This window comes from Helianthus annuus, chromosome 12, assembly GCF_002127325.2.
Source record: "Helianthus annuus cultivar XRQ/B chromosome 12, HanXRQr2.0-SUNRISE, whole genome shotgun sequence".
Classification (NCBI taxonomy): Eukaryota; Viridiplantae; Streptophyta; class Magnoliopsida; order Asterales; family Asteraceae; genus Helianthus; species Helianthus annuus.
Genome location: NC_035444.2, coordinates 40,648,309 through 40,672,501, shown reverse-complemented (window position 1 = coordinate 40,672,501; position 24,193 = coordinate 40,648,309). Strand labels below are relative to the sequence as shown.

The 24,193-nt window shown below is 37.3% G+C and overlaps 3 protein-coding genes across 3 annotated transcripts; 1 reads left to right on the top strand and 2 right to left on the bottom strand.

The window, feature by feature from the left end:
• Positions 1 to 4,428: 4,428 nt before the first annotated feature.
• LOC110869099 (pentatricopeptide repeat-containing protein At1g08610) lies at positions 4,429 to 6,870 on the top strand. Its single transcript, XM_022118393.2, has 2 exons — positions 4,429 to 4,601; positions 5,059 to 6,870. The coding sequence occupies exon 2, from the start codon at positions 5,126 to 5,128 to the stop codon at positions 6,749 to 6,751; it is 1,626 nt and encodes a 541-aa protein (XP_021974085.1). The 5' UTR covers positions 4,429 to 4,601; positions 5,059 to 5,125; the 3' UTR covers positions 6,752 to 6,870.
• Positions 6,792 to 8,876, bottom strand: LOC110869098 (pentatricopeptide repeat-containing protein At3g04760, chloroplastic). The gene has a single exon (XM_022118392.2). It carries the CDS (start codon positions 8,743 to 8,745, stop codon positions 7,012 to 7,014), a length of 1,734 nt encoding a protein of 577 aa, XP_021974084.1. The 5' UTR covers positions 8,746 to 8,876; the 3' UTR covers positions 6,792 to 7,011.
• Positions 8,877 to 13,074: 4,198 nt separating this feature from the next.
• LOC110869097 (protein prenyltransferase alpha subunit repeat-containing protein 1) lies at positions 13,075 to 19,876 on the bottom strand. The gene is made up of 10 exons (XM_022118391.2): positions 19,670 to 19,876; positions 17,115 to 17,459; positions 16,257 to 16,367; positions 15,991 to 16,081; positions 15,804 to 15,872; positions 15,544 to 15,621; positions 14,586 to 14,678; positions 14,436 to 14,486; positions 13,762 to 13,962; positions 13,075 to 13,420 (listed from the first exon to the last, which is right to left on the bottom strand). Exons 1-10 carry the CDS (start codon positions 19,726 to 19,728, stop codon positions 13,289 to 13,291), a joined length of 1,230 nt encoding a protein of 409 aa, XP_021974083.1. The 5' UTR covers positions 19,729 to 19,876; the 3' UTR covers positions 13,075 to 13,288.
• Between the last annotated feature and the right edge of the window lie 4,317 nt (positions 19,877 to 24,193).

The window sequence follows — 24,193 nt, the reverse complement described above, 5'->3', positions numbered from 1 at the left end:
TTAACTATTGGGGCAAACGAACAACGACCTTTACTTTTCTGTTTCTGTTCATCATCACTGTCGTCGTAGTACTCGTCTTCACCGGCGGAAGTGGAGTTAGGGTCCCGGCGAGTGGATCTCTGGTGTAATTGTTGTTCATTTTGCAAATTTTGTTTCTCTAAAGCATCGAATTGATCCAATTGTTACCTCTCATTTTCAACTCCGAATGATTTAATGGATGAAATTGAAGAAGATGTTGAAAAATTTCTGGATTATGATGAGTAGTTTTGGTGACTCGGTGGATTAGTGGTTGAGGTAGTAATTCTGCTCCAGAAACTGTAGTGGCAGTGGTGCGGAGGTGGGGTGGCGGTGCGGTGGTGAAGACGGAAGAGATAGAGATTGTATGTGCGTGTAATAAGAGAAAGACCATAATGCCCCTAGTGAATTGGTGGATAATGACTAAATTATCCTTCTTTGCAAACGGTGGAGTAAGGGGCTCTTTGGTAGCCTCTTAAATGCTACCTCTTAATGGTTTAAAACCTCTGAATGAATAAGAGGTAACCTCAAGTCTGAATGGTTAAGAGGTAACATTTGAATGGTAAATCATCACATGTTACATTCTTCTACCTTCTTATTGGTAAAATTCTTAATAGTTCCATTAAGAGGTAGCCTCTTAATGACCATTCAGATGCTACCAAACAGCCCCTAACTGAGGTTAGGGTCGGGGACTCGATCGACTACTGATGAGGATACGTTCTAGACGGACCGAATACTTAATTGTAAGGTCGGACCGAAAGCTTAAGAGATAAACCGGACCTAGCGTCCACAGTCGGAACGATTAAAGCCCCAGAATCTTCTCTAACTAACTGGGACCTACGGCTTTAACTGCTTGACAGCGACTGGTCCGACCCTAACTAACTTGCCACGTCAGCATACCCCAAAAGTATAAATACCCCGCCAAGACTTCTCCCCAAGGGTAATCGCTACTTTCTCTCTCTAAACTCTCCTCTCTCTCTCTCCCTGACCTATTTCCTCCTCACAAATACTTATTCTCACGCCCGAGCTTGGTCACAGGAAGGCCCCCTCCCTGTGACGAGGCTAACGGTGTGTTTTCTTCTTTGTGATCTTGCAGGTTTTGTCAAGGTCATCTGAAGCTCTGCTCATACCAGGTCGGACAATTGCAGTTACTTTTTTATTTTTGAGTAAAATGCACGGATAGTCCCCGTGGTTTTGTAAAATAACATCTATAGTCCACAAGTTTTGAAAATTACACCGGTGCTTCCTGTGGTTTGACAGTTTGTTACTTGGATAGTCCCTGTAGTGGATGGAGGTTAATTTTCTCAGTTACGCGGATGTGAAATGACGAAACTACCCTTACTATTAAATATAATAACTTAATTATATATCTTTTTATTATTTATTTAATCAAGTGGGGCCGACCATCCTTATCTTCATCAATCCAACCCACCCCCAATATAACCCTCACCAATCAACACTCTTCTCCGGTCTGAATCGCCGCCTTTCACCGGTAACCTCTTCCAGTCCCACCACCGAGCACGTCAACACCACTTTATCCATAACCATATCCACCACCGTATTCACCACTGTACGCCACCTACAACCACCACCATCACCAACCTCACACACCACAACCTCTTTGCCTCTCGAATCCACACGCATATACACCACATTTCCTGCCATAATCAAATCAATCGACGAAATCACCGTCTCACACCTCTTCAAATCCTCCACAAAATCCACCGGCATCTCTCTAATCTTTTTCAATACAAACAAATTACAGTTACCTCCCACACCTTCACTTCGGTAACATTTTCAGCTTCACCTAACACTCCATAAGTACAGATTGAAAGCAACTGAAAGCCCGATCGGTTAAGCGGAGTGGTTGAAAATCCTAGGCATCGGATCCGATTTGATCCAGGTGTGTGACTGGAGATCGTAGATTTCTATAGTGAGTGGATTGTCTTCGAAATCATGGCGGCGGTAGTGGTGGTGGCGGTTGTGGTTTAGAGAAAGAGAGAGAAAGAGTAGAAAAGGGTGGGTTATAATAGTTATCATTTGAAATTTCCTGTTTCAGGTGAGTCGATTATGGAAATTCCATCTTCATATATAGTCGTTGCTTCCACTTTGATGTTGCAAACTTGGTCCTCACCGAGTACTCCATCACCACATCAGACCCACTTCACCTTCCCCTTTCCTCTTGATTTCTGGTTACTAACCACCCCTTGCACCATTTCGAAACCCACATTGGGATCCTGGTAACATCAAGATGGGTTTTTGATATTCTTTGGACGAAGGAACGGTGGTGACAGGTTGGACGAACGGTGGGTAGTCATGATGATGATCTTTGATTTCAAATCCACGTGTTCTTCAGTCGTCGTGGTGGTGGTGTATGCAGGAAAAGTCGCAGAGGACGAATGGGTGCATATGTGTAAGTTATTATATTTAATAGTAAGGGTAGTTTTGTCATTTCACATCCACTTAACTGAGAAAACTAACCTTCATCCACTCTAGGGACTATCCGTGTAACAAACTGTCGAATCACAGGGAGCACCAGTGTAATTTCCAAAAGTCGGGGACTATAGGTGTTATTTTACAAAACCACAGGGACTATCCATGCATTTTACTCTAATTTCTAATAGCATGGGTTAAACACTTAAACAATTTAAACAACATAAAAGTATATGTTTTTTCGTTTCGATTCGATTCAGTTTGGTTTTTTTTGGTTATTGAAAATGGTTATCCGAAAACCTAATTTTTCAGTTATTAGAAATCCGAAAACCAAACCGTCGGTTTTTGTTTCGGTTCAATTTTGTCGGTTATTTTGGTTACGGTTCAGTTATTTCGATTTTCTGTTCACCCCTAGTTTTGGCATGGATAAGTACCCTAAACACCTCTACCCGTTAGTGCCCCAAATGGCCTCATAATACATTGATATTGCATGGGTAACAATTTAAGCCTAAGGCAATATTTTTCTATGTTTCAAGCAAGATTTAATATTAAGTTCAGTTATATGAAACTAAATTCAGTTTTATATAAATTTCCCAACTAGAAAAAGAGATGAATGTATATTATATATTATTTCTAATAAGCATGTAAATGAACCAAACATTCAGTGAACCACTCATGAGTCGGTCACCGAAAAGTTCATTTTATTTAATAAATGAACGAATATGAACAATTACCTAAATGAACAAACATGAACACGTTTTTCTTTATTCATTTATGTTGACTACTGAATTTCGTTTAAATATTAATGCAAAAGTTCAACATATGTATAATTTTAAAAACAACAGTTCGTTTATATTAGTTAACTTATGTTCATTTGTGTGTGTGCGTTTACATTCATAAAATGTTTGTTTAGAATGTTAATAAATGAACATAAATAAACGCGAACATATTCAAGTTCTTAATGAATAAACATAAAAAAATTCGAATCGTTTAATTATCCGTGTTCATGTTCGATTAAAGTTAAATAAACACACACAAACATAACTTGGCTCATGTTTGTTCGGTTTGTTTATAGACTTAATTGTTAATAGTTCAAGTCATAAATTTTAAAAGTGAACAACTCAAAAACATCCATAGGAAAATGCTTTTTAGAATCGTGTTGTGACACATAGGGTTGTAAACGAATCGAACGAACACGAACAAGGCTTTGTTCGTGTTCGTTTGTTAAGGAACAAGCTTGTTCATGAATTGTTCACGAACGCTTACCGAAAAGATTTCTTGTTAGTGTTCGTTCATTAAGGAAACGAACATGTTCGTAAACTGTTCATGAACATTTCCCATACGCAAATGAACTCTAACAAATGTTCATGAACATAAACGAACACAAATGAATACAATATTCATGTTAAAATAAAATCTGCATTTTCATCACAAACATTATGAAGAATCCACAAAAAATAAATAAACACTTAACATAATTATCCGAACACATTTGACATAGTTATCAGAAACATGATTAACACAAAATTATGAGTTTGTCAAAGCTTTAACACAAAATAAAATTGAAACAGTGAAATGAAAGATGTTGTGAGAGACGTATAAAATAACTAGGGTTTCAAAATTTTAAAAACTAGAAACAATTTTAAACGAACAAACACAAATAAACATTAACGGGCGAACATAAATGAACATATTACCGAACACTCACGAACATAAACGAACACATTACCGAACGTTCACGAACATAAACGAACGAACGCAACCTCTGTTCATGTTCATTCGTTTAACTTAACGAATAAAATTTCATGTTCGTGTTTGTTTATTTATTAACGAACAAACATAAACGAACTTCCCGTCAAACGATTCACGAACTGTTCTCTAAACGTTTGATTCGTTTATAGCCCTAGTGACACATGAACAGAATTACAAACACTCAACATAGAAGGGTGTTAAGTGTAATATATGCAAAGCCCTGAACCCTACAATAGGTGTTAACGCCCACCATTGTTAACTTAACCGTTGCCATTAATCCATCAAAACAACCGTCGCCCTTCACCGCCTCATCACCGGAAACTGCCGCAAGTTCAACGGCGATATAAAACCTACTCATCTTCCCCGCTCTTTTCAGGAATTCTTCACACAATTTCAGTTTGGTAAGTCTACGATTGATTCTTTATGTTTAATTTGATTCATTAAAACGGTTATTGATCGTATGTTGATAGTATGAAATGATTTCTTTTTCTTTTTTCAGTTTCTGTAAGGTTTAGGGTTTATAAGGTTTTTCTAGGGTTTTAGGTTATGAGTATTTTATTTTGTCAATTCGAGCTTCAAGCTGATATGTTGACTTGTTTGACATTTAGGGTTTATAAGTTTTTTTAGTGTTTTAGGTCATGATCATATAGTTCTGTCAATCCCAGTTTAAAGCTGATATGTTGAATTGGTCAACTTTTCCTTTTCTATTTTGTGACATTTAGGGTTTATAAGGTTTTTTAGGGTTTTAGGTAGTGAGAATTTTGTTCTGTCAATTCGAGCTTAAAGCTGATATGTTGAGTTTGTGAACTTTTGTGTTTTCGATTTTGTGGCATTTGTTTGATACTCTTTTGATTACAGTTTTTCGCAGAAGGATTATTTAAAAGGTTGTTTGTTAGCTTCTCAGAGTTCATTAGTTGAGGCATCAATGTTGCAGAACTTGAATTTCATTTCTGATCAAGTCAACCTCACTTCACTTGTTAACCATCATTCGCTCGTCTCTCCTGTCAAAACTCAGCTACATGAACCATGGGTCAGAGTTGCTAGCTCACAAAGATTAGGTCATTCGTTACGTTGTCAAGTTTGTGTTGACAGAATCACCGAAACCAGAGTAGATTCATGGAAAAAGAACCAGCATGAAGTTAGGGAAGACGCGTCTTCCGGTAGGGCTTTCGTGAACAACGATGAGCAATCTAACAACGCTCTTCTACAGAGTTTATGCAGACAGTGGGAGTTGCTAAAAGCAGCAAGATTGGTAGCTTTAATGAGCCGAAGAAACCAAATACCCGACTTTGATTGGTGCATGAAGTTAATCAGAGGTCTCGTTAAGCACAACTATACCGAAAGAGCTACTGAGGTCTTGAGTTGTATGGTTATGTCTGGTGGGGTCCCCGATATCCTCACTTACAATACGCTAATCAACGGTTTATGCAAGAACAGACGTATAGACGCCGCTCTTGATCTTCTAGAAGGCATGAGTGTATCCGGTTGCCCTCCGGATGCTGGTACGTATAACGCTATAATCCGTGTTATGCTCGAACATGGTTATCTTAACCAAGCCGTTTCGTTTTGGAAGGATCAACTAGCCAAAGGTTGTGAACCGTATGCGAGTACTAGCTCTGTTCTTATCGAGTTAGTTTGCAAGTCGCGCGGAGTTATAAGAGCTATAGACGTCTTACAAGATTTAGCGGTTCATGGTTGTAATCCCGATTTAGTAACCTACAATTCGATTGTTAACGTAACGAGTAAAAGAGGGAATTTCGGAGATACGATTTTAGTTATAAACGATCTTTTATCTAACGGCATGGAGCCGAATACGACAATGTACACAACGCTTATCCACTCGTTTTTTAACCATGGTTACGTGGATAAGGTAGACGAGGTTTTATCTTTAATGAACGTAACATCTAACGCCCCGACTATGGTTACATACAATATTTTGATAAATGGGTTTTGCCAGTACGGGTATCTTGATCGTGCTATTGGCTTTTTCAATGAAATGGTGTTGAGCGATTGTTCTCCGGACATCATCACTTACAACACGCTTCTGCGCGCTCTGCGTGATGTAGGAATGACGGATCTGTCCCTGCAGATTGTAGACTGCTTAAAAGACAGTAATACCCCTCCAAGTTTGATAAGTTACAACATTCTGATCGACGGGTTAGCGAAACGGGGTCATATGGAGAAAGCGGTTGGTTTATATCAAGAAATATTGAAAGAAAAAAAGGTTGTTCCTGATGATGTTACTCATAGAACCTTGATTTGGGGGTTTTGTCATGCTGATATGGTCGACGAGGCTGTCGAAATGTTGGAAGTGATGGAGATAAACGGGCATAAAGCTACACATAGTACTTATAAGTACATTATTCGTAAGTTATGTCGAAAACAGAAACTAGACGATGCGATTAAGGTTTTAGAAATGTTGGTCTCGAGCCCAAACAGACCGTACGGTTCAATGTTTTATGTGGATATGCTTGAAAGTTTGTTTGCAGATGGTATGCATGAAGAAGCTAAGCAACTACAACAGAAACTAACCGAAGGGATGGATGGTTAAGCTTTCCGTCTTATAATTTCTAGTTATACATGAACAAATAGAAGTTTTTTATGCGTATTTGTCATTTTCGATATGTTGAACTGCAAAAGAATGTTAATTTCAGTAGATTAATGTCGATATCTACTTGTTTTCTTCAAATAAATACACGAAAACTGGTAAAGTATAATGGTTCTTGTTTAATTTCGGCTTGTTCTTCGATAAAACCTTCGTAAATGGCATACCTTTGTAGACCATTTGTTCTTTAAACTCCAAAATACTTCTTAGTACAAGTATTCTTGAGAATCTGGCAATGGGAAAGTCTTTTTCAACCGTTTGATCGATTCTTCTGAAATCGCTCTCATTTTGAATAACAAATTACCCAAATCCAAAGCCTCGGCTCTCTTGCCTGAGAACCCGAACCCTTCCACTAGCAAAATGTAGGTCGTTTGGTTCGGTTTGCAACCCTTTTCGACCATTTCGTCCAAAACATGAATCGCCTCGTCGATTCTATGAGCTTTACACAATCCAAGAAGCACAATGTTGTAAGTTATAACGGTGGGTATAAATCCGTTATTTTCCATACTTTCCAACAGCCCGATTGCCTCATCTACCAACCCGTCTCTACATAAACACGAGATAAGCGCATTATACGTGATCTCATCCGGTTCGACTCCTTGTCTTATCATCTCCGAAACCATATTTAACGCCTTTTCCTTCTCTTTATTATACCATAAAGCGCTTATCATTGTGTTATAAGTACTTACATCAGGTGGACACCCTGTGTCCCCTAATCTTTCAAAAATCTGCATTGCTTCATCTGCATTTCCATTTTTACACAAAGCCGATAAAACCGTGTTGTAATTTACTATATCGGGTAAACAACCGCTCGATATCATGTAATCCAAGAAACTAATCGCGACGTCGAGTCTACCTTCTTTACAAAAAGCCGAAATCAAAGGATCAAACGTAAACGCATCCGGCGTAAGTCCACTTTCCACCATGATCTTCAACATACTCAAAGCTTCATCTACCTTCCCATCGCGACACAACGAGCTGATCAAAATGCTGTAAGTAACCGCGTTCAGGTCACATTTTCTCGAAAACATTTCCGTCATTAACCTCTCTCCATCACCCCATCTTCGTTGATTCAACAATGCTCGTAACAGAATGTTGTACGAGATCACATCCGGTTTACACCCTTTCGACGGTAAACTTCTAACGAATTCGAAAGCCTCATCCATCATTCCTTCTCTACATAACCCTCGAATTATCGCATTATACGTATACATATCAGGCCGCAGCCCTCTATCCAACATTTCATCCAAAAGCTTCATCGCTTCATCGATCCCCCCTTCAAGAATCGTCGCCTCGATCAAAATCGTGTACGTGATCACCGTCGGATTACAATCATCATCCAGCAACTGTCTCAACATCTTCATAGCCAAACTTAACTTCCCTCTACTACACAAACTCCCAATCAAAATGTTATAAGTAACCACATCTGGCGAAAACCCATGATTCTTCATCCGGTCCAACACTTGATTAGCCGAATCGATTTGATTCAACTTACAAAACCCACTGATCACTGCATTATACGCAAACACATCCGGTTCGCCATAACTCTCGAGTATCTGAATAACCTTGAGGGCCATTTCGGCCCGCTTCGAGTTAAACAAACCCTTAATAAGCTTTGTACAAAGGATGACATCAGGCTTGTACCCCCTACCAACCATAGCCTCTAGAAAATTGAGTGATTCTTCGTATTTTCCTGCTTTACAGGATCTGTTAAGCAGTTTGATGAAATGGGTTTCTTTATAGTTGCGGGTTTGCAACTGGGTTGAGTTTAGATTGGTGGAAAGTTTGACATTTGAAGAGGTTTTGCTGTTAGGGTTTTGGTTGGGGTTGGGATTAGGGTTTCTGCAGGTTATAACAGAGCAATGGTAGTGGGAAACTGCAGTGTGTTTGGGGTGAGAGTTGAAGGGGAAGAATGTTGGTGAGAATTCTGCAGAAATCATTGTTTGATTTGGGTTCAAGATTATTCAAGTTCAGGGATTTCTCATTGTGCAGAGAATGTAGAGAGAGAGTGTGTGTAGAGAGAGGAAGTGATGTGATTTTGTGTGGGAGGATATGATGATTTTGGATTCCATACAAAAACTTCTAGTTTATGGATAAGGTGAGCTCTGGATTCTGGAATAAGATGCGGGTCGGGTCGGTTGAGTCAACCCGAACTTGGGCTTCATTTTGGCTCACAGTCCTTTGTTTAAAAACTAAAACTAATTTACAGAGTAAACTTTCATTTTGCTCGATTTGATTTGGTTATTTTAACGGTTTTACTTCAATAGTTTAAAAATAGTCATTTTTTTCTTTGATTTATCGTCATTTTGCTCCCTGCTTCTAACTCCATCCAAAAAATCCATTAACTAGAAGAGCATTTTGGTAATTTTATAGATAAAAGCAAAGACATGTTGAGTCTTTTTAATTTTACCTAAGTAAACCTGTAACTTGTTTATTTATATGTATATAAGTAATTTTTTTCGGATCCTCCATCTTTCCAACCACTCTTTCTACTGGCCACCACCATCCACAACCATCAACCACCACCTGCAACTACCACCTGCCGACTACGACTACCGTGACTTTTAACTAAATGTTTTAGTTGAGTTAGAGCCAGTGAGTAAACTACCGAAATACCCCTACTTTTAATTGAACGTTTTAACTGAGTTAGAGCCAGGGTGCAAACTGGCGACAAACTCAAAAGATCAGGGGGGAAAATGACTATTTTTAAACTATTGGAGCAAAACCGTTAAAATGACCAAACCATACGGAGCAAAACGAAAGTTAATTCTAATTTATATATGAAATATTGGAGCAAAACCGTTAAAATAACCAAACCACTGGGAACAAAACGAAAGTTAACTCTAATTTATTATTATTTTTTTTAACGGCAAATTTGGTTCAAACTGGAGTATCATCGTGCCACAAGCAGAACCACCCGATCATATCCATCTCCACTAGGCAATAATGCCTATACACCAATTCAGGAGGAAACCCAATAAATCTGGGAAACCCCCTTTGTGGGAATCGAACCCATGACCTAATGGTCATAAGCCTTATCTTACCCCCAAATACCACTAGGCTATAATGCCATGGGTGTTAACTCTAATTTATATATGGGATATTAAATAGTTAAATCAGCAACATTATTAGTATTTTAGAAAATAACTAAACCATAAAAAACAACCTACAACTTCAAATGGGTCTGGTAGTATAAAACTTATATATTTTTAATTCTACCAATCTACATCTTATTGTTTGTTTAGTTGTGTAATTTTTTTAAAAGTTACAAGGTGATGACTCACTTTCAAGTTTCAAACTATTTAGTCATCAATATTTTTGTTTTCTTTTAGTCAAAATCAAAATAACAATATGTAGTCTTGATACATGGTGATGTTTTCATGACCAAACAGTAAATATTAATCTATTTTTGTAACTCTTTTGTGACAAGTTCATGATGTAAATGATCAGCTTTAACAAAGTGGCACTGAGGTAATAAAATGAAGTTATTATCTTCCTCACTTTAATGTAAAAGACTAGTCATTGTAACTTTTATATCGCAAGTTCATGATAACAATTATTAAAAACAACAATAATAATAAGTGTAAAGATCAAATCCAAATGGGTCGTAACATACAAATAATAATTGTTAGGGCATAGATTTTTATGTTATGGATCATGTATCCTGAAGCGTAGCTTGGATCACTTATCCTTAGCGGATGGTGCAGGGACTCGAAGGATCAAGGATCCTTAACATTACTTATGATTTCTAACAATTCTTCACGTTTTTAATGCTTATATGCAGGTAATGGACGTAGTGGACTAAATCTCAGCTAGAATCTCGGGAATATTCGTTCAAGATGCCGCACATGTGTTATTTCCACTAAGGACATGGGTAATGAACGTGGGAGCTTCCATATTTTTCGCAAAGTTAGTTGTTAGCAAGTTTACCTGTTATTTTATGGGATATTGGGCTGATAGAACACACTTTTTTTCGACACAACACTTCTGCTACTCGCTCTCGAACACACACACACTAGAATTCATTGTAACAAGCTCAATATTATCCAAAGTTGTAACCTTTTTTGTGCAATACATTTGGTGATCGGTAGTTTCCATCACCCGAGGTTTTTTTATGCCGGAAATCATACATTGATCAAGGACTTTTTCCTCGTATAAATCCTTGTGTTCATTGTCATTTTCGTTTAATATTTGATCATACATTTGTTCATTAAACCAAGCACTTAACCTCACAAAAATCAGATTTGGTTACATTATCCTTGTGTGATTTTTGACCAAAACAATAATAACGATTAATTCGGTAGTGTTAACTAAAAAATACCTTCAAATCACAACTGAATAGTTATAGAAAAACATAACAAACCTCTAAATATCTTAATCAAGAATCCATTATAAAGTATAAAGAAAAACTAAGAAACTGTGTAGATACCACACAGATTCCTATGTTGATTTGGGTGTCACAGGGGTGCAAACGAGCCGAGTCGAGCTTTGTTTTCAAAGCTCGAGCTTGGCTCATTTGTATTTTATCAAGCACGAGCTCGGCTCGTTTATTAACTATTAATTAGTATATTGAATAAAAATAATATAAATAATAGACTTTTTAGGCTCGCGAGCTCGATAAGTAAAGCTCGGGCTCGGGCTCGTTTACTAAATAAGTTTATTTTTAGGTTCGAGGTCGGCTTGTAAACAAGTTTAAATAAGCTCGGCTCGGCTCGTTTACACTAAGGCTCGACGAGCCTAATGAGCTTCACATGTGAGGCTCGAGCTCGGGCTCGATAAACAAACGAGCTTTGTTTTGAGGCTCATGTTTGGCTCGGGCTCGATAAGGCTCGGCTCGTTTCGAGCTTTTTCTCGAGCCGATCTCCAGTAGCTCGCGAGCCGCTCGGCTCGTTTGCACCCCTAGGTGCCACAACAGACATGACGCCAATTGATAATCGTGTGCACAGGTGTTGCCCGAGTTTAAGGTGAATCAGTTTCTAAAATACAAATCTCGTAGTGATGTACGAAGTGATTTGGATTAATGATGAATCATTTCCCAACATTCAACAAAATTGTATTCTTTATCAACACTAAGTTCGTAAGTTGATTAAACTTAGGGGCTGTTTGGCAACATCTGAATGGTTAAGTACTGAATCAGTAAGAGGTATGAACCATTAAGTGTTGAACCAGTAAGAGGTCTGAACCATTAAGTACTGAACCAGTAACAGGTCTGAACCATTAAGAGACTGTATAATGCTTAACCGTTCAGAGGCAAATGTCTGGCCAATTCAGATTAGAGGTCTTAACAATTCATACTCTGTATAATGCTTTAACCAATCAGAGGCAAATGTCTGAACCATTCAGACCTGCTCATGAAACAAACAGTCTGAACCATTAAGTGTTGAACACCATTAAGAGCTTCATTAAGAGGTAAACAAACAGCCGCTTAGTATGTTTACAAGGGTTTATGAACCCGCTATATATATTAGCCATTGTAGGGAGCCGGTATAAGTCGACACATATTGCGGTCCTTTGACACATCTAAAACTAACTGCATGACTGCATCAACTAATACCCTTCCTACAAGAAGATATTTTATGTTTCCATATAAAGTGAACCAACAAACATGATGCTTCAAACCAGTTTGGCGAGCAGCCGAGCACACTCATTTCCATGTACATATTCATATGGTCCAACCACAACCACCAAAACGAAATTCAACTTAGCAAGCATGCAAAGTAAGCCATCAAAACGCCACATTACGTCAACACAAGGTTTTTGAGCCCCCCACGAGTTCATTGACAATTGAAAGTCTTTATTATGTAGACGCACTACTTGTATACTTGCTTTGTATTGGTATTTTCAGCTTATGTGAAACCCATCAAACAATCTCAATTTTCTTGAGCCAAATACCACAACATGAAAATATAATTTAGTTTTATCTCCTTAGACTGGTGGGTGTGGGCGTGGGTTTTGGGCGTTTTGGCCCTTTAGCGCCGGGTGCTCCACCTTGGGTTGGCGTTTTGGTCAGCGTTAGTTTTTGAGTATTAGCTTGTGGATCCCACCCTCGCCACGTGTCGAGCAATGCCCCCAACCCAAGCCCCTCCACACCCCATAGTCTTACAGTGAAATTTATATTGCAATGGTAAAAGTGTAAAACCTTAAACATTAGGCTTAAGTAGCATTATAGAAATCAAGCAAGATAAAGATTAGGAACTCATATATACTACATGATATACTGTAATAAGACATATAATAATCACTTTAGAATTGACATAAATATATGATCATGGTCGAACGGGGCATACGAGTCGAAATATAATAAAGCTCAAAAGAACAAGTCAAATGAGTCGAAACAGGAACAACTGTTCAAACAAATTTACTGCACATTTCGTCCAAGATAAATACATTTCATCTCCTATATCCTCATTTTTATTGATTAGTTTTTTATCTTCTTAAAATTAAAATCCATTGTTAACAAAATCAAAAGTACCAAAAACAAATTTAGCAATTTCCACTTTTAATCCTCACAAGATCCCAAAGAAAAGCCTTATTGGGGCATACCTTATTCAAAACTTCTTCAATTTCTTCTCCAACCTTTTCTCGAATCTCCATACTTTGAAGCTCATCCATTTGCTATTAAACAAACAAATATATGGCGTTATGGGTGACCATTTTCGACACGCTTACTTATAAATGGGTCAATACAGGCTGTTTTATTTCTCAAACGTATGAGAAAAATATAGCAAAATAGTTAAAAATCGCTCAATGCATAGAATCTCCTAAATCATTTGTTTAAAGATTTGAGATTCAAGTTGTAACAATATTGATTTGTAATCATAACTAACACATTAGTTATTTACAGGTCAAACCCAACTCAGACTGGTTTGACTTGACCCGTACTAAAATGACCTGTTTCAACCCCAACCCATTTTGACTTATTACCCACAATGAAAGCTGAAGAAAGTTGATATTACCTTGATCAACCACATTATATAAGTAGCTGCAAACATTGCTTGTGATTCATAATCCTCAAAAACATTATCTGGAATAGTCTTACACGAGCGAAAGAGTAGTAACTCATTATCCAGAAATAACTCAACATGGGTCCCACCCATATGAGCTGCAAAATGTTTTATCCAGCAGAGAGAGAGGAACCGGCGATAAAGCCATAAAGCCTGGAACACAAATAAATACCACAGTTATAAATTCAGCAAGATTTGTCAATATATATACAGAGGATCTGGTTCAGATAAGAACTCCGAGTTGCAAGAACCGCGAGAACTCCGGTGGAAATCCTACTTCCTGTGCGATTTTTCAACCAAATTTTGCACAAACGTAGATTAACATCTAAATAAGACATCTGTGAAATAAAACGACAATCCGGCATTTATTCGACATGTAAATGTGCAACAAAACGTGTGACGTCACCAGTTTGAGAACGTTACGCGTATGTAAATTTGTTTTATACTGATGTAAGATTTAGTATACGGTTTTTTTTTCTTTAATAGTTGCATAAAAAAATTCGTCAATTTTTTTTTTAAATAACCTTTTTTGCAATGAGTTCTCAAGTTCTCACAACTCGGGGGAGTTCTCATTTTAACCCTTCCCTATATATATAACATAAGAATTGAAAAACAGATCAATATACCTCTCTTCCTATGTAACGCTTGATTAACGTTTCACTCCAGGTAAGCTCGTCCTATCATTGTACAAATGGATAATGATAAGTAGATATGATAGATTCATCGAATTTACGAGCCTGACGGCCTTAAAAAGATAAGGGGATATGCGTATAAACCTTCCAAAGTTGATATAGTTCGGTAGTATGTGAAGGGCTTTCGTTTGAATCTTGTTTATACCATGAATCTTCTAATGTCCTGCTCATCAACCGCTGCCCAATCAGATAGATTTCAGTCACTCAAAAGTCTCAAAACAGAAACTAAACTAGGAGTAAAACGCCATTTTCGTTCCTGAGGTTTGGCCAGTTTTGCGATTTTCGTCCAAAGGTTTGTTTTTCCGCATCTGGACCCAAAGGTTTGAAATCTTGCCATTTTCATCTGGCTCGTTAACTCCATCCATTTTTCTCCGTTAAGTCAAGGGTATTTTTGTCTTTTTTGTTAGCTTAAAGGACAATTCGGTCTATTTCACTTTTTATAAAAAGATCGAATACCCTTGAAAAAGACTGAATTGCCCTTTAAGTTAACAAAAATAACGGAAAGACCCGACTTAACGGAAAAAACGGATGGAGTTAACGAACCGGATGAAAATGGCAAGATTTCAAACCTTTTGGATCCAGATGCGGAAAAACAAACCTTTGGACGAAAGTCGCAAAACTGGCCAAACCTCAGGAACGAAAATGACATTTTACTCAGAAATTAATTACATCAATAGTCTAGATGAGTTAATTACTTAAGGTGTGAAATTGCCTTTTTGAAATCGATTTTAACTAATAATCAGAATTAGAGTATGCATTAGTTCTGATTCTTTCAGAAATTACATATAAAATGACCTTTAAATAGTCAGTTGATGAGAATTAGTTTTGTTGCAAACACTTCTAAACTGATTAGTCAATAGTCAATACTGTTTTTTACATAATGAGAGGATCAGAATCAGTTTCACTATAGCCAAATAATATACTTCAAAACACAAAAGTCAAATAATTACTTTCAAAAGTCAAAACGAAATGTCAGTCAAATAATTACTTTCAAAAGTCAAAACGAAATGTCAAACACCCCTTAATTGAAATTTAAACTTACTGTTCGGTAGTGAAAGCAAGAGTTATCAGCAACATGCAATCCAGCCCAATCTCGATTATTAACCAACTCGTCAATTATCTGAAAGAACCAAGAAAAACCTATTAACACTCACAAACTGCAGTACAGATAAAGATATATAGTTTGAAACCGAAGAAACACACGTACTATTTAAAGAAGATACTTAGCACAACATGACACAGTTTTCCAAAATTAAAATAACAGTAAAAAAATTAATAGACCAAGAAGTTTTAAGTTCACACCTGATTTTTGGGCATGTAAGAAACTAACCAACAACGATGATTCCATGCACGGTAGTTCATCTTTGACTTCTGCAATTAAAAGTCAACAGGATCAGTGAGTGATGACTGGACGATCGTCCAAGATGGATAAGATGAAACGAAACAACTTCAACATTAAAACCATCAAAATTTCCAAAATGAATTTAACCTCTGCTATTTTTTTAGCTAATTCAGATTCGTTTTTCAAAACTTCTTGCAGATTTGTACTCTTGCCAGCTATCCTCTTAATCACCCATCGCCTGTTATAAATTGACATAATTTAAATACTTATGGATCAAAATAAATTGAACTCTAATACAAACACTACTTTCATAAAGCGACAAGATCTAATTAGATGAAGATGATTTGAAGAAACATAATTATTATGAAACAGATATTTTATTCCAATAGAGGAGCTACCTACCCAAATGTTACCTATGAGTCCAAGCACGCTCGCTTTTTGGTGAATACGAAAGAACCAAAGTTGATAACGTTAGCTCATCAAAATATAACGTAACATTTTGCTTCTTCGAAACAACTTGCTTCCTGCAAAGTATTAGCAGGCCATCTGTCAGGAACATTTTCACTAGTAGGAAAACATATTCTACAGTCTAGGATTGAGCAGAAACCGAAAAAACTGAACCAAAAAGTCCGAACCGCACAAAAAACCGAACCGAAATTGGTTCAGTTACAGTTTTCCATTTTAAGAAAACCGGAAAGAAAAAAAACGAACCCTAACGGAATAACCTAAAAAAATCTTTTTTTAAATGTTTGCTATATATTGATTTAGAAATTATTAATTTTATTCTTGATGTTAAGTATTTATAATAAGAAATTAACATGTTTATTTATCTTTGAAATGATTTATCCATTGCCTACAAGAAATAACAAAATTTAACATTAAAGTTAAATAATTTTCAAAGTATTATAAAAGAAAATGTTTCAATAAAAACTTTGGAGAAACATAAAATAGATTAGAGGTTAGGTTTACCGTTTATGTGAACAATATTAATTAAAAATGTTAAATATAATAACTTAAATGTAAACATCTAAGAAAGATTCTTAAATCCTGGATTATACCTTTTATTTTTTAATCTTACGTAATTTTGTTGCAAAAACCAAAAAAAAAAAAACGAACCAAACTGTTGCTAAAACCGAAACCGAACGGTTTCAAAAAACCGAAAACCAAACCAAACCATGCACACCCCTATTCTACACCATTCTTGATTCAAAAAGTTTCTTAAATATGTAAAAGATGAAAAATGTTACATATCAAAAAGAATAAAGAGATACCTGCAATTCCATGCAGTTCCAAAATCACAACTCAGCAGCAAAAGTGCCCGACTATGCTTCATTACTTCACATTCAAGATTAGGTAAAGAATATGAAGAGCTTATGACGTTACTGGTGTCCGATACCACTTTCTCTGTGTGTAAATCGGTCAGCGTGTTATACTGCTTTAGGGAAGACATAAATGCATGTTTAGCAGCATTGTATAATGGGTGGATAATGTCGGTTGAGATGCCTAATTTGTGATCTCTACTCCAGAAAGCCGTCTCGGTAGGATTAGCTTCAGTTGGAACAGATGTGTCGGTTATGGCAGCAAACTGAGACGGATGAACGAACCCCACTTCATCACTGTTTAGTGTTTACAGATCAAGGTTAGAAGATGGAGCGACGTGCATGTACTAGCATTATCAATAAGATAGGGTAGACGAAAAAGAACTTGATGCACGACAAACTAGAAAATCTCAACATTTAAATTGCACTGTAACATGTTTGGAATTAGAGATTTATCAAGAAATTCTTTATTTTATGAGTCAAAATAGGGTTAAAAAGTCAAACGCTTGTATAGAAAATCCAGATTTAGCACGTAAGTACGTAACGTTTAGTAAACGCTTGTGACGGTTAGTTGTGTTAGTTAGGTAGTAATAAAACGGTTATTTAACCATCAATGGTAAGGGTATAAATACCCTCAACAAACTCATTTGTAACATGCAAATTTAGAAGTTTAGTGTGTGTGTGTGTGTGTGTTTTTTGTCTCTGTTTTACCGTATCAAAGGGTTCTCTGCACAAGTGCAGAACCCTCAAACCATTGTTCTTCCAGTGATCCTTAATGTCTAAACGATCCTGGGCAACGTAACATACGTTAACCTATCTTCTATACTATACAACTTACTTTACTTATTAGCTATGTTGTCAAAGGCGCTTGGGCGCAACCAAGCGCAAGAAAGCGCCATATGGCAGTCCAGGCGCAATCCGGACATATTCCGGCCAAATTATGTAGTTATCCAGGCACTCAGGTGCTAATTTCCGGCCAAAAATTGTCTGAACCTATTTGAAACCCCTAAAAGCTGTCTAAAACTTTTAAACAATGCTGGATTTAACCTAAAACAGCCTAATTTAGCCCTAAACTAGCACTAAACATGTCTACATCCCCTTAAAATTGTCTTTATACACTACGCACCTAACTTAAAAAAGCCCTCACTTTTTAGTGCCTTAAGTGCGACTTGCGCCTTTGACAACTATGCTTATTACCATTGTATGTCATCATCATCATCATCATACTCAGTAAATCCCACCAATAGCAAAGCAAAGGTAGGGTCTAAGGAGGGTAAGATGTAGACAACCTTACCTCTACCCCGTAGGAATAGAGAGTTTGGTTTAAAAAAGCGGGAAGCGCACAAAAGCGATGAGGCTTAAAACCGATTTTTAAAAAGCGAAGCGCAAAAGCGGTGAGCTTTTCGTACGCAAAGCGCAAAGTGATTATATAATTTATTTTATATATCCCACAAGTGTTTAGCATCCAATACCTATGATTTAGCTATAAGTAAGCCTTATATATGTTTTAAAATGAAAAAAAAAACATCAATGTACAGCATAAAAAGCCTGGTGTAAAACACTCAGAAGCATAGAAACACCCCATGTACAAAAAGCGCGTGCCTCAGCTGCGCCTTATGTCGATTTTCCTCCTAAAAAGCGCGCCTCAACTGCGCTTCTTGTACACCCTGCGCCTTATGTCACACAAGGCGATCTGCTTTGCGCCTAGGTGCGCTTCGCGCTTAATCGCGCTTAAGGCGCGCTTTTTTAAACCAAGATAGAGAGGCTGCTTCCAGTGAGACCCCCAGCTCGATAGTAGTTTTGCATCAAGCCTTGGACATAAGGCACATAACACTCAGCAATCGGGACAAAGACCGATTAGTGCATGTACCCTTTTGTCTTTCAGCTATCAACGCCACCACATGATGCATGATTAACCGTCCTAGCTTTTAACGTTATTTTCACGAAATTAGTAAAATAACGTTAAAATTAGTGCGCTAATCGGTAAAATTGGTAAGATAACGTTAAAATTAGTAAAATAACGTTAAAATAACGTCCTCGGCTTATTACCATTGTATGTAACATACTTAAATTACATACCATTGCACCAAAAAGTAACTTACTTTCACCTCCACTACTGCATAACGTAACGATGGAATTGCACAAAAATGCAAGTACATCACATACAAAGGTAAAATCTAAAGTGAGTTGCAAACAATTGACCAAAAAAAAAGTGAATGTATATTACATTTGTGTGTGCAATTAACACTTTTAAATCCCTCATATTACATTTGAAGTTATCATTGCAATTGGTGCTTGATGAATCTTACAGGAGTTACAGCTTCAAAATTCATTTCATGTCACTGTCTTCATAGTAAATTAATACTTTTACTAATCGCCAAACGAATCACGCTTTAAACAGTAATTCCAGTTCATATAGCATTCAGTTTCAACTGATGGAAGGTAAAATCATATAGATGTATCAAGCAATTTGTGAATCAGATGGGTGATTAACATAGAGAACTTACATTAAAGGATCGGAATCGAGAATAAACTCTAACTGCTTCAGTAGATACGAAGGCTCCATACAATCGGAACTGCTAACGCACGATTAGGGTTCGTTAGCATCCATTGATTTATCCATTTAGGGTTTTCAAGTTTCAGGTTCGGGCAAGATGAGTATCGCTGGCGCTGGTTAATAGATTTTAGTAATGCTACCCGTCTTTTTACATGTTGCTTTTGACCATAACTAATATAATACTAACGTCGTTAGTGTTCGGTCTCTGGAAAAATATTTTTGGCCGAAAAAGGTTCCTAAATGTCCGATCTACGGTTACAAACAGGTTTGAGATGAAAACTTTGAGTTTTCCGGCCGAAAAAACAGTTTTTCGGGAAAAAGGTAGTTTTCCGACGACCATAATAATTAGGGATTTTACTATAAAAAGGTTCCTAAGGGCATGCGGTGTGGCATGCGGCAAACCCACTTTACCGAAGTGGTAAAGTGTGGCAAACCAATGCCTACACCCATTTGCCGAAGAAGATGATGCCGATCGGTGAGGGGAGGAAGGAAAGAGAGAGGGAGTGTGTGGGTGGGGTCCATTCCATCTCTCAACCAATCACACGTTTTCCTTTTTTTTTAAAGTTTACCACTTTATCAAATGTCTAAACCATTGCCAACACTTTTCACCAAAGTTTAAACACTTTTGCCTCATTGACATGGCGAGCTCTGATTGGTCGGTTTTTTAGTTTACCACTCCAAAGTGTTTAACCACTCCTTACACCCTAAAGGTCCGTAACAAGGTTACAAATAGGTTTGGGACGAAAAGGTTGAGTTTTCCGGCCAAAAAAGAGTTTTCTGGTGACCGAAGGCTAACGGCATTAGGATTCTGTTAGTCAGAGTCCATTGGAGACCAATATGTTAATAGATGAGACCACCAGTGGGAATTTTTGAAGTTGGGCCTGTTGTCGGTCAAACGGCAATAGTTAGAATTAATAAAATCTATTATTCCTTAAATAAACTAATAAAAGAACATCGATAATTTAATACTTAATAAATTAATAACCTCGATAAAATTAATTATTTGTCCGGTCCCAACTTGAAACCAGTACAAAATTGGACCCCAATCGATAAAATAATAAGATAATATTTTTTTTTTAAATCCCAATGTAAATATATTGGTCCCAACGAAACTATAAAGTAATAATTACTAAAATATTCCAAACTTATAGGATTGTCTATTAAAAAATGAATCTATAATCACTTTTTTTTGTGAACTTCAAATTTATATTGAGTTCATCGTTAAATCTTCCCATTGCACTTAAGAGTTGAGACACTGTATTCTCGTATTGCAACAAAAATTTGTGAAGAGTTGTTGTCGCTTGCAATGCTTCTTTCCAAGTGACCGGTTCCAAAGGTACTCTTCATAACACTTTTCGTTGTTGATTGGTCATCGCTGATTTTTTAACACATTTTAGTTTAGAAGCCATAGTTGATATGATTTTAAATTTTATCATTAGACATTTTATAGTGTGATCAATCTACATCTATGTACGCTGAACCTGACAAGTTCATTAATGTGTAAATGTACATAGGAGTTTTGAAGGTCCTTGTTTCTGTTTTATTCGAATAGGTAAAATGAACGGACATGGAATTTTGAAGGTCGATGCATTAATTTGAGAGTTGCTCACGAATATAAGCCAACTCCTTAAATTAATAATTTATTAATTAATAAAATGTCTCGATCCCAACATTATTAATTTATAGAGGTTTTACTGTACAAACAAGAAACTACACCTGCAAAACGGGTGGGTCGAGTCGGGTGCTGGGTCAATACGGGTGTAACACCTCGAAATTTTTGCGTCCAATAAAGTGTTGACACGTGTCTTAGGTTTACACGTGGTATTAAATACTAAATAAAGGACTAAAGTTGACAAACATTGAAAGTATGTAAATTCAAGGGTTAAAAAATGTCAACGATGGATAAATATACTATATAGTAACCCTAAATGATGCTCGTACCTTCAAACGAATGAATCATGGATCGTACGGAACAAAATGTGGAAGAAAGTGAGAGATTACAAACTACAGGGGTTAAATGTGTCAACATGTTTAATTTATACCTCTGAGTGACCCTTTGACAAACCCGAGACTTTGTAACAGTAATTTACGCTCACTAGAATGTACGATATAAATTTCGCGAAGTTCCGTTTTCAAACGAGAAAGTTATGATCATTTTCGTATGCGAGGGGTTAAAAGCGTCAACAATAAAAGTTAAGGCTTTTCGGATAGTAATTAAACTAACCGGGGACTTAACGACGCGGGTAAAAGTCGCGAGGCCCTTATTCGTAAATAAACGAGGCCCAAAACGCAAAGTTACCCCTTCGAAACCGAAAGGCCAGGGCAATAATGGCAAAAGATTTGAAAATCTTGGAAATCAAGCCTCAGGCGGGCCGCGTTAAAGATCTGGGTGATCTTACGCGGGCCGCGAGCCATGTGCAGATTCGTTTACTAACAATAGGATCCAGGCGACCCGCGTAGAGGTAGTCTGATCCTTAACGCGGGCCGCGTCAGACCGCCAGATGCAGAATTCGGGCAGCATGGGCGCCCCCTAAACGACCCCTAGCACTCAGGGACACATGTTGATGATCAAGTAACCCTTATAGACTTAGTTGTGATGATCTTGTGCTTACATTTTCACTATAAAAGGCCATGAGTTGTGCACTTAGTAAACACACCTCAAACCTGCATTCTTGATCATTTCTGGAGCTCAAGAACACTCTTCTATCATCTCTGGTCGTGTACCAAGCTTCTGTAAGTATGCCTAACCCTTTGTGGTTTAGTTTTTACATAGTTTTAGCTTAAAAGTCAATCCGTCGTAATTAACGATTGACTTGACGATAAATCACAAATGGTCCAGTGGTTTGTCGAATCAAAGGTAGTTATATGTTGGTAATCATGTGGGCTTTAAACCCCTAAAAGGGCACCCTCTGATTCCCACTCTAACTAGTCCGAATGTCGAGTCAAACTTGCATAGAAAAAGTCAACAGAATGCTATTTTGCAATTTTATGCATAATCAGTAATGTAGATGGCGTGTAACCTGTTTTAACACTCATATAACATGATAATAAGTATATTAATTAGTCTAAGCTTGTTTGATCCGACCATTTACTGTTTTGACCCGGTTCGGAGCCGAAAGTCGCAAAACTTTGACTTTTGCTTTGACTTCAGTTCTGACCCGTTATGGTATGATTTAGATATGCCTTAGGACTCTCTTAGGACCAGATTACATGATGGTATAACCCTCTGTGACCGGTTCGTTGTTTGTCCGAGTCTTTAGCACATTTCCGTAAATGCATAAAAGTTGACCGTAACGCCCTTTTCACTTTAAAACGAGAATTTTGGACATGTGAAAGGACAATAACCTTAGTTACTAATTTCTAAGCATGTCCCTAAAATTTCACGTCAATCCGAGGTCTAGAATAGGAGTTATGCTAAATAGCGCAAGTACGGAAACTTTAGTAATTAAATGGCGCAATTAGAATAACGCCTATCTAAACCCAAATTTTGACACCAAACCTTTTACACACTGATGTAAAATAATATTTTGGGATTTTTAAAGATTTTTAATTATTTTTAACCTGCTCATAACCTGCGGTTATGGCATCGGTTCGGTAAATACCGAATATACCCTTTTCGAGCATAACTTGAGTTCTATATGGTATTTTGACCCGATTCCAGTTGCTATTGATTTTAAATAATAAATAGAGTATTTTAGACTTTATAAACTGTTCGGAAAACTCAGATTTCCTGTAGAACTCAGAAACCTCTTTTATAATCTTTAAAATGACCGAAATACCCCTACGGGGCATATTGTGGACTTAAACTCGTAACGGGCATTATGGAAGGTATCCTATTGATACCACAACCTCTTTAAAGCATATTGACTTAGGAAACCTGTGTAGGACTCTTACGGTTAACCGTTATGCCTTTTGCGCGCACGGTTCGGTTTATGTAACTAGTTTACATAAACTAGCCGAAACGGGTCAAACCTTATTGTTTTGACCTCAAAATCCAGAGTGTGGTTATATTACCCATATAAAACAAGTCTTCAAACTTGTTGGGTCCAAACCACATTCCATTCCCGGTTTTCGCCTTTCACGCGATTAAACCGTAATTATCCTTTGAAACTGACCGGTCTAAGCTAAGGCTAAATTAAAGACCCGTTAGGATTCTAATAGGTTATTATAAACCTTCGTTCCAGATTAGGAGCCCAGTAAAAGTACTTGCATTTGCTGTATTTGATTGATACTTTGCTCAGGTAAATACTCTTAACTTATTTTCCCTATACGGGCTTGGGATACGGTACTATAAAAGTACCGCTTGGTCGGGTATGTAGTCATTTAAATCGGATTGTGATTGATGTATTTACATAACCCGCTTTGTTCTGTATTATTTGATGTATGGCCCTTGGGGGTTACATGACCATGTCCCGGATATCCTTGGCATCATTTTACGAAATGGCCACGACCTAAGCACGGGGTGTAGGCGTAC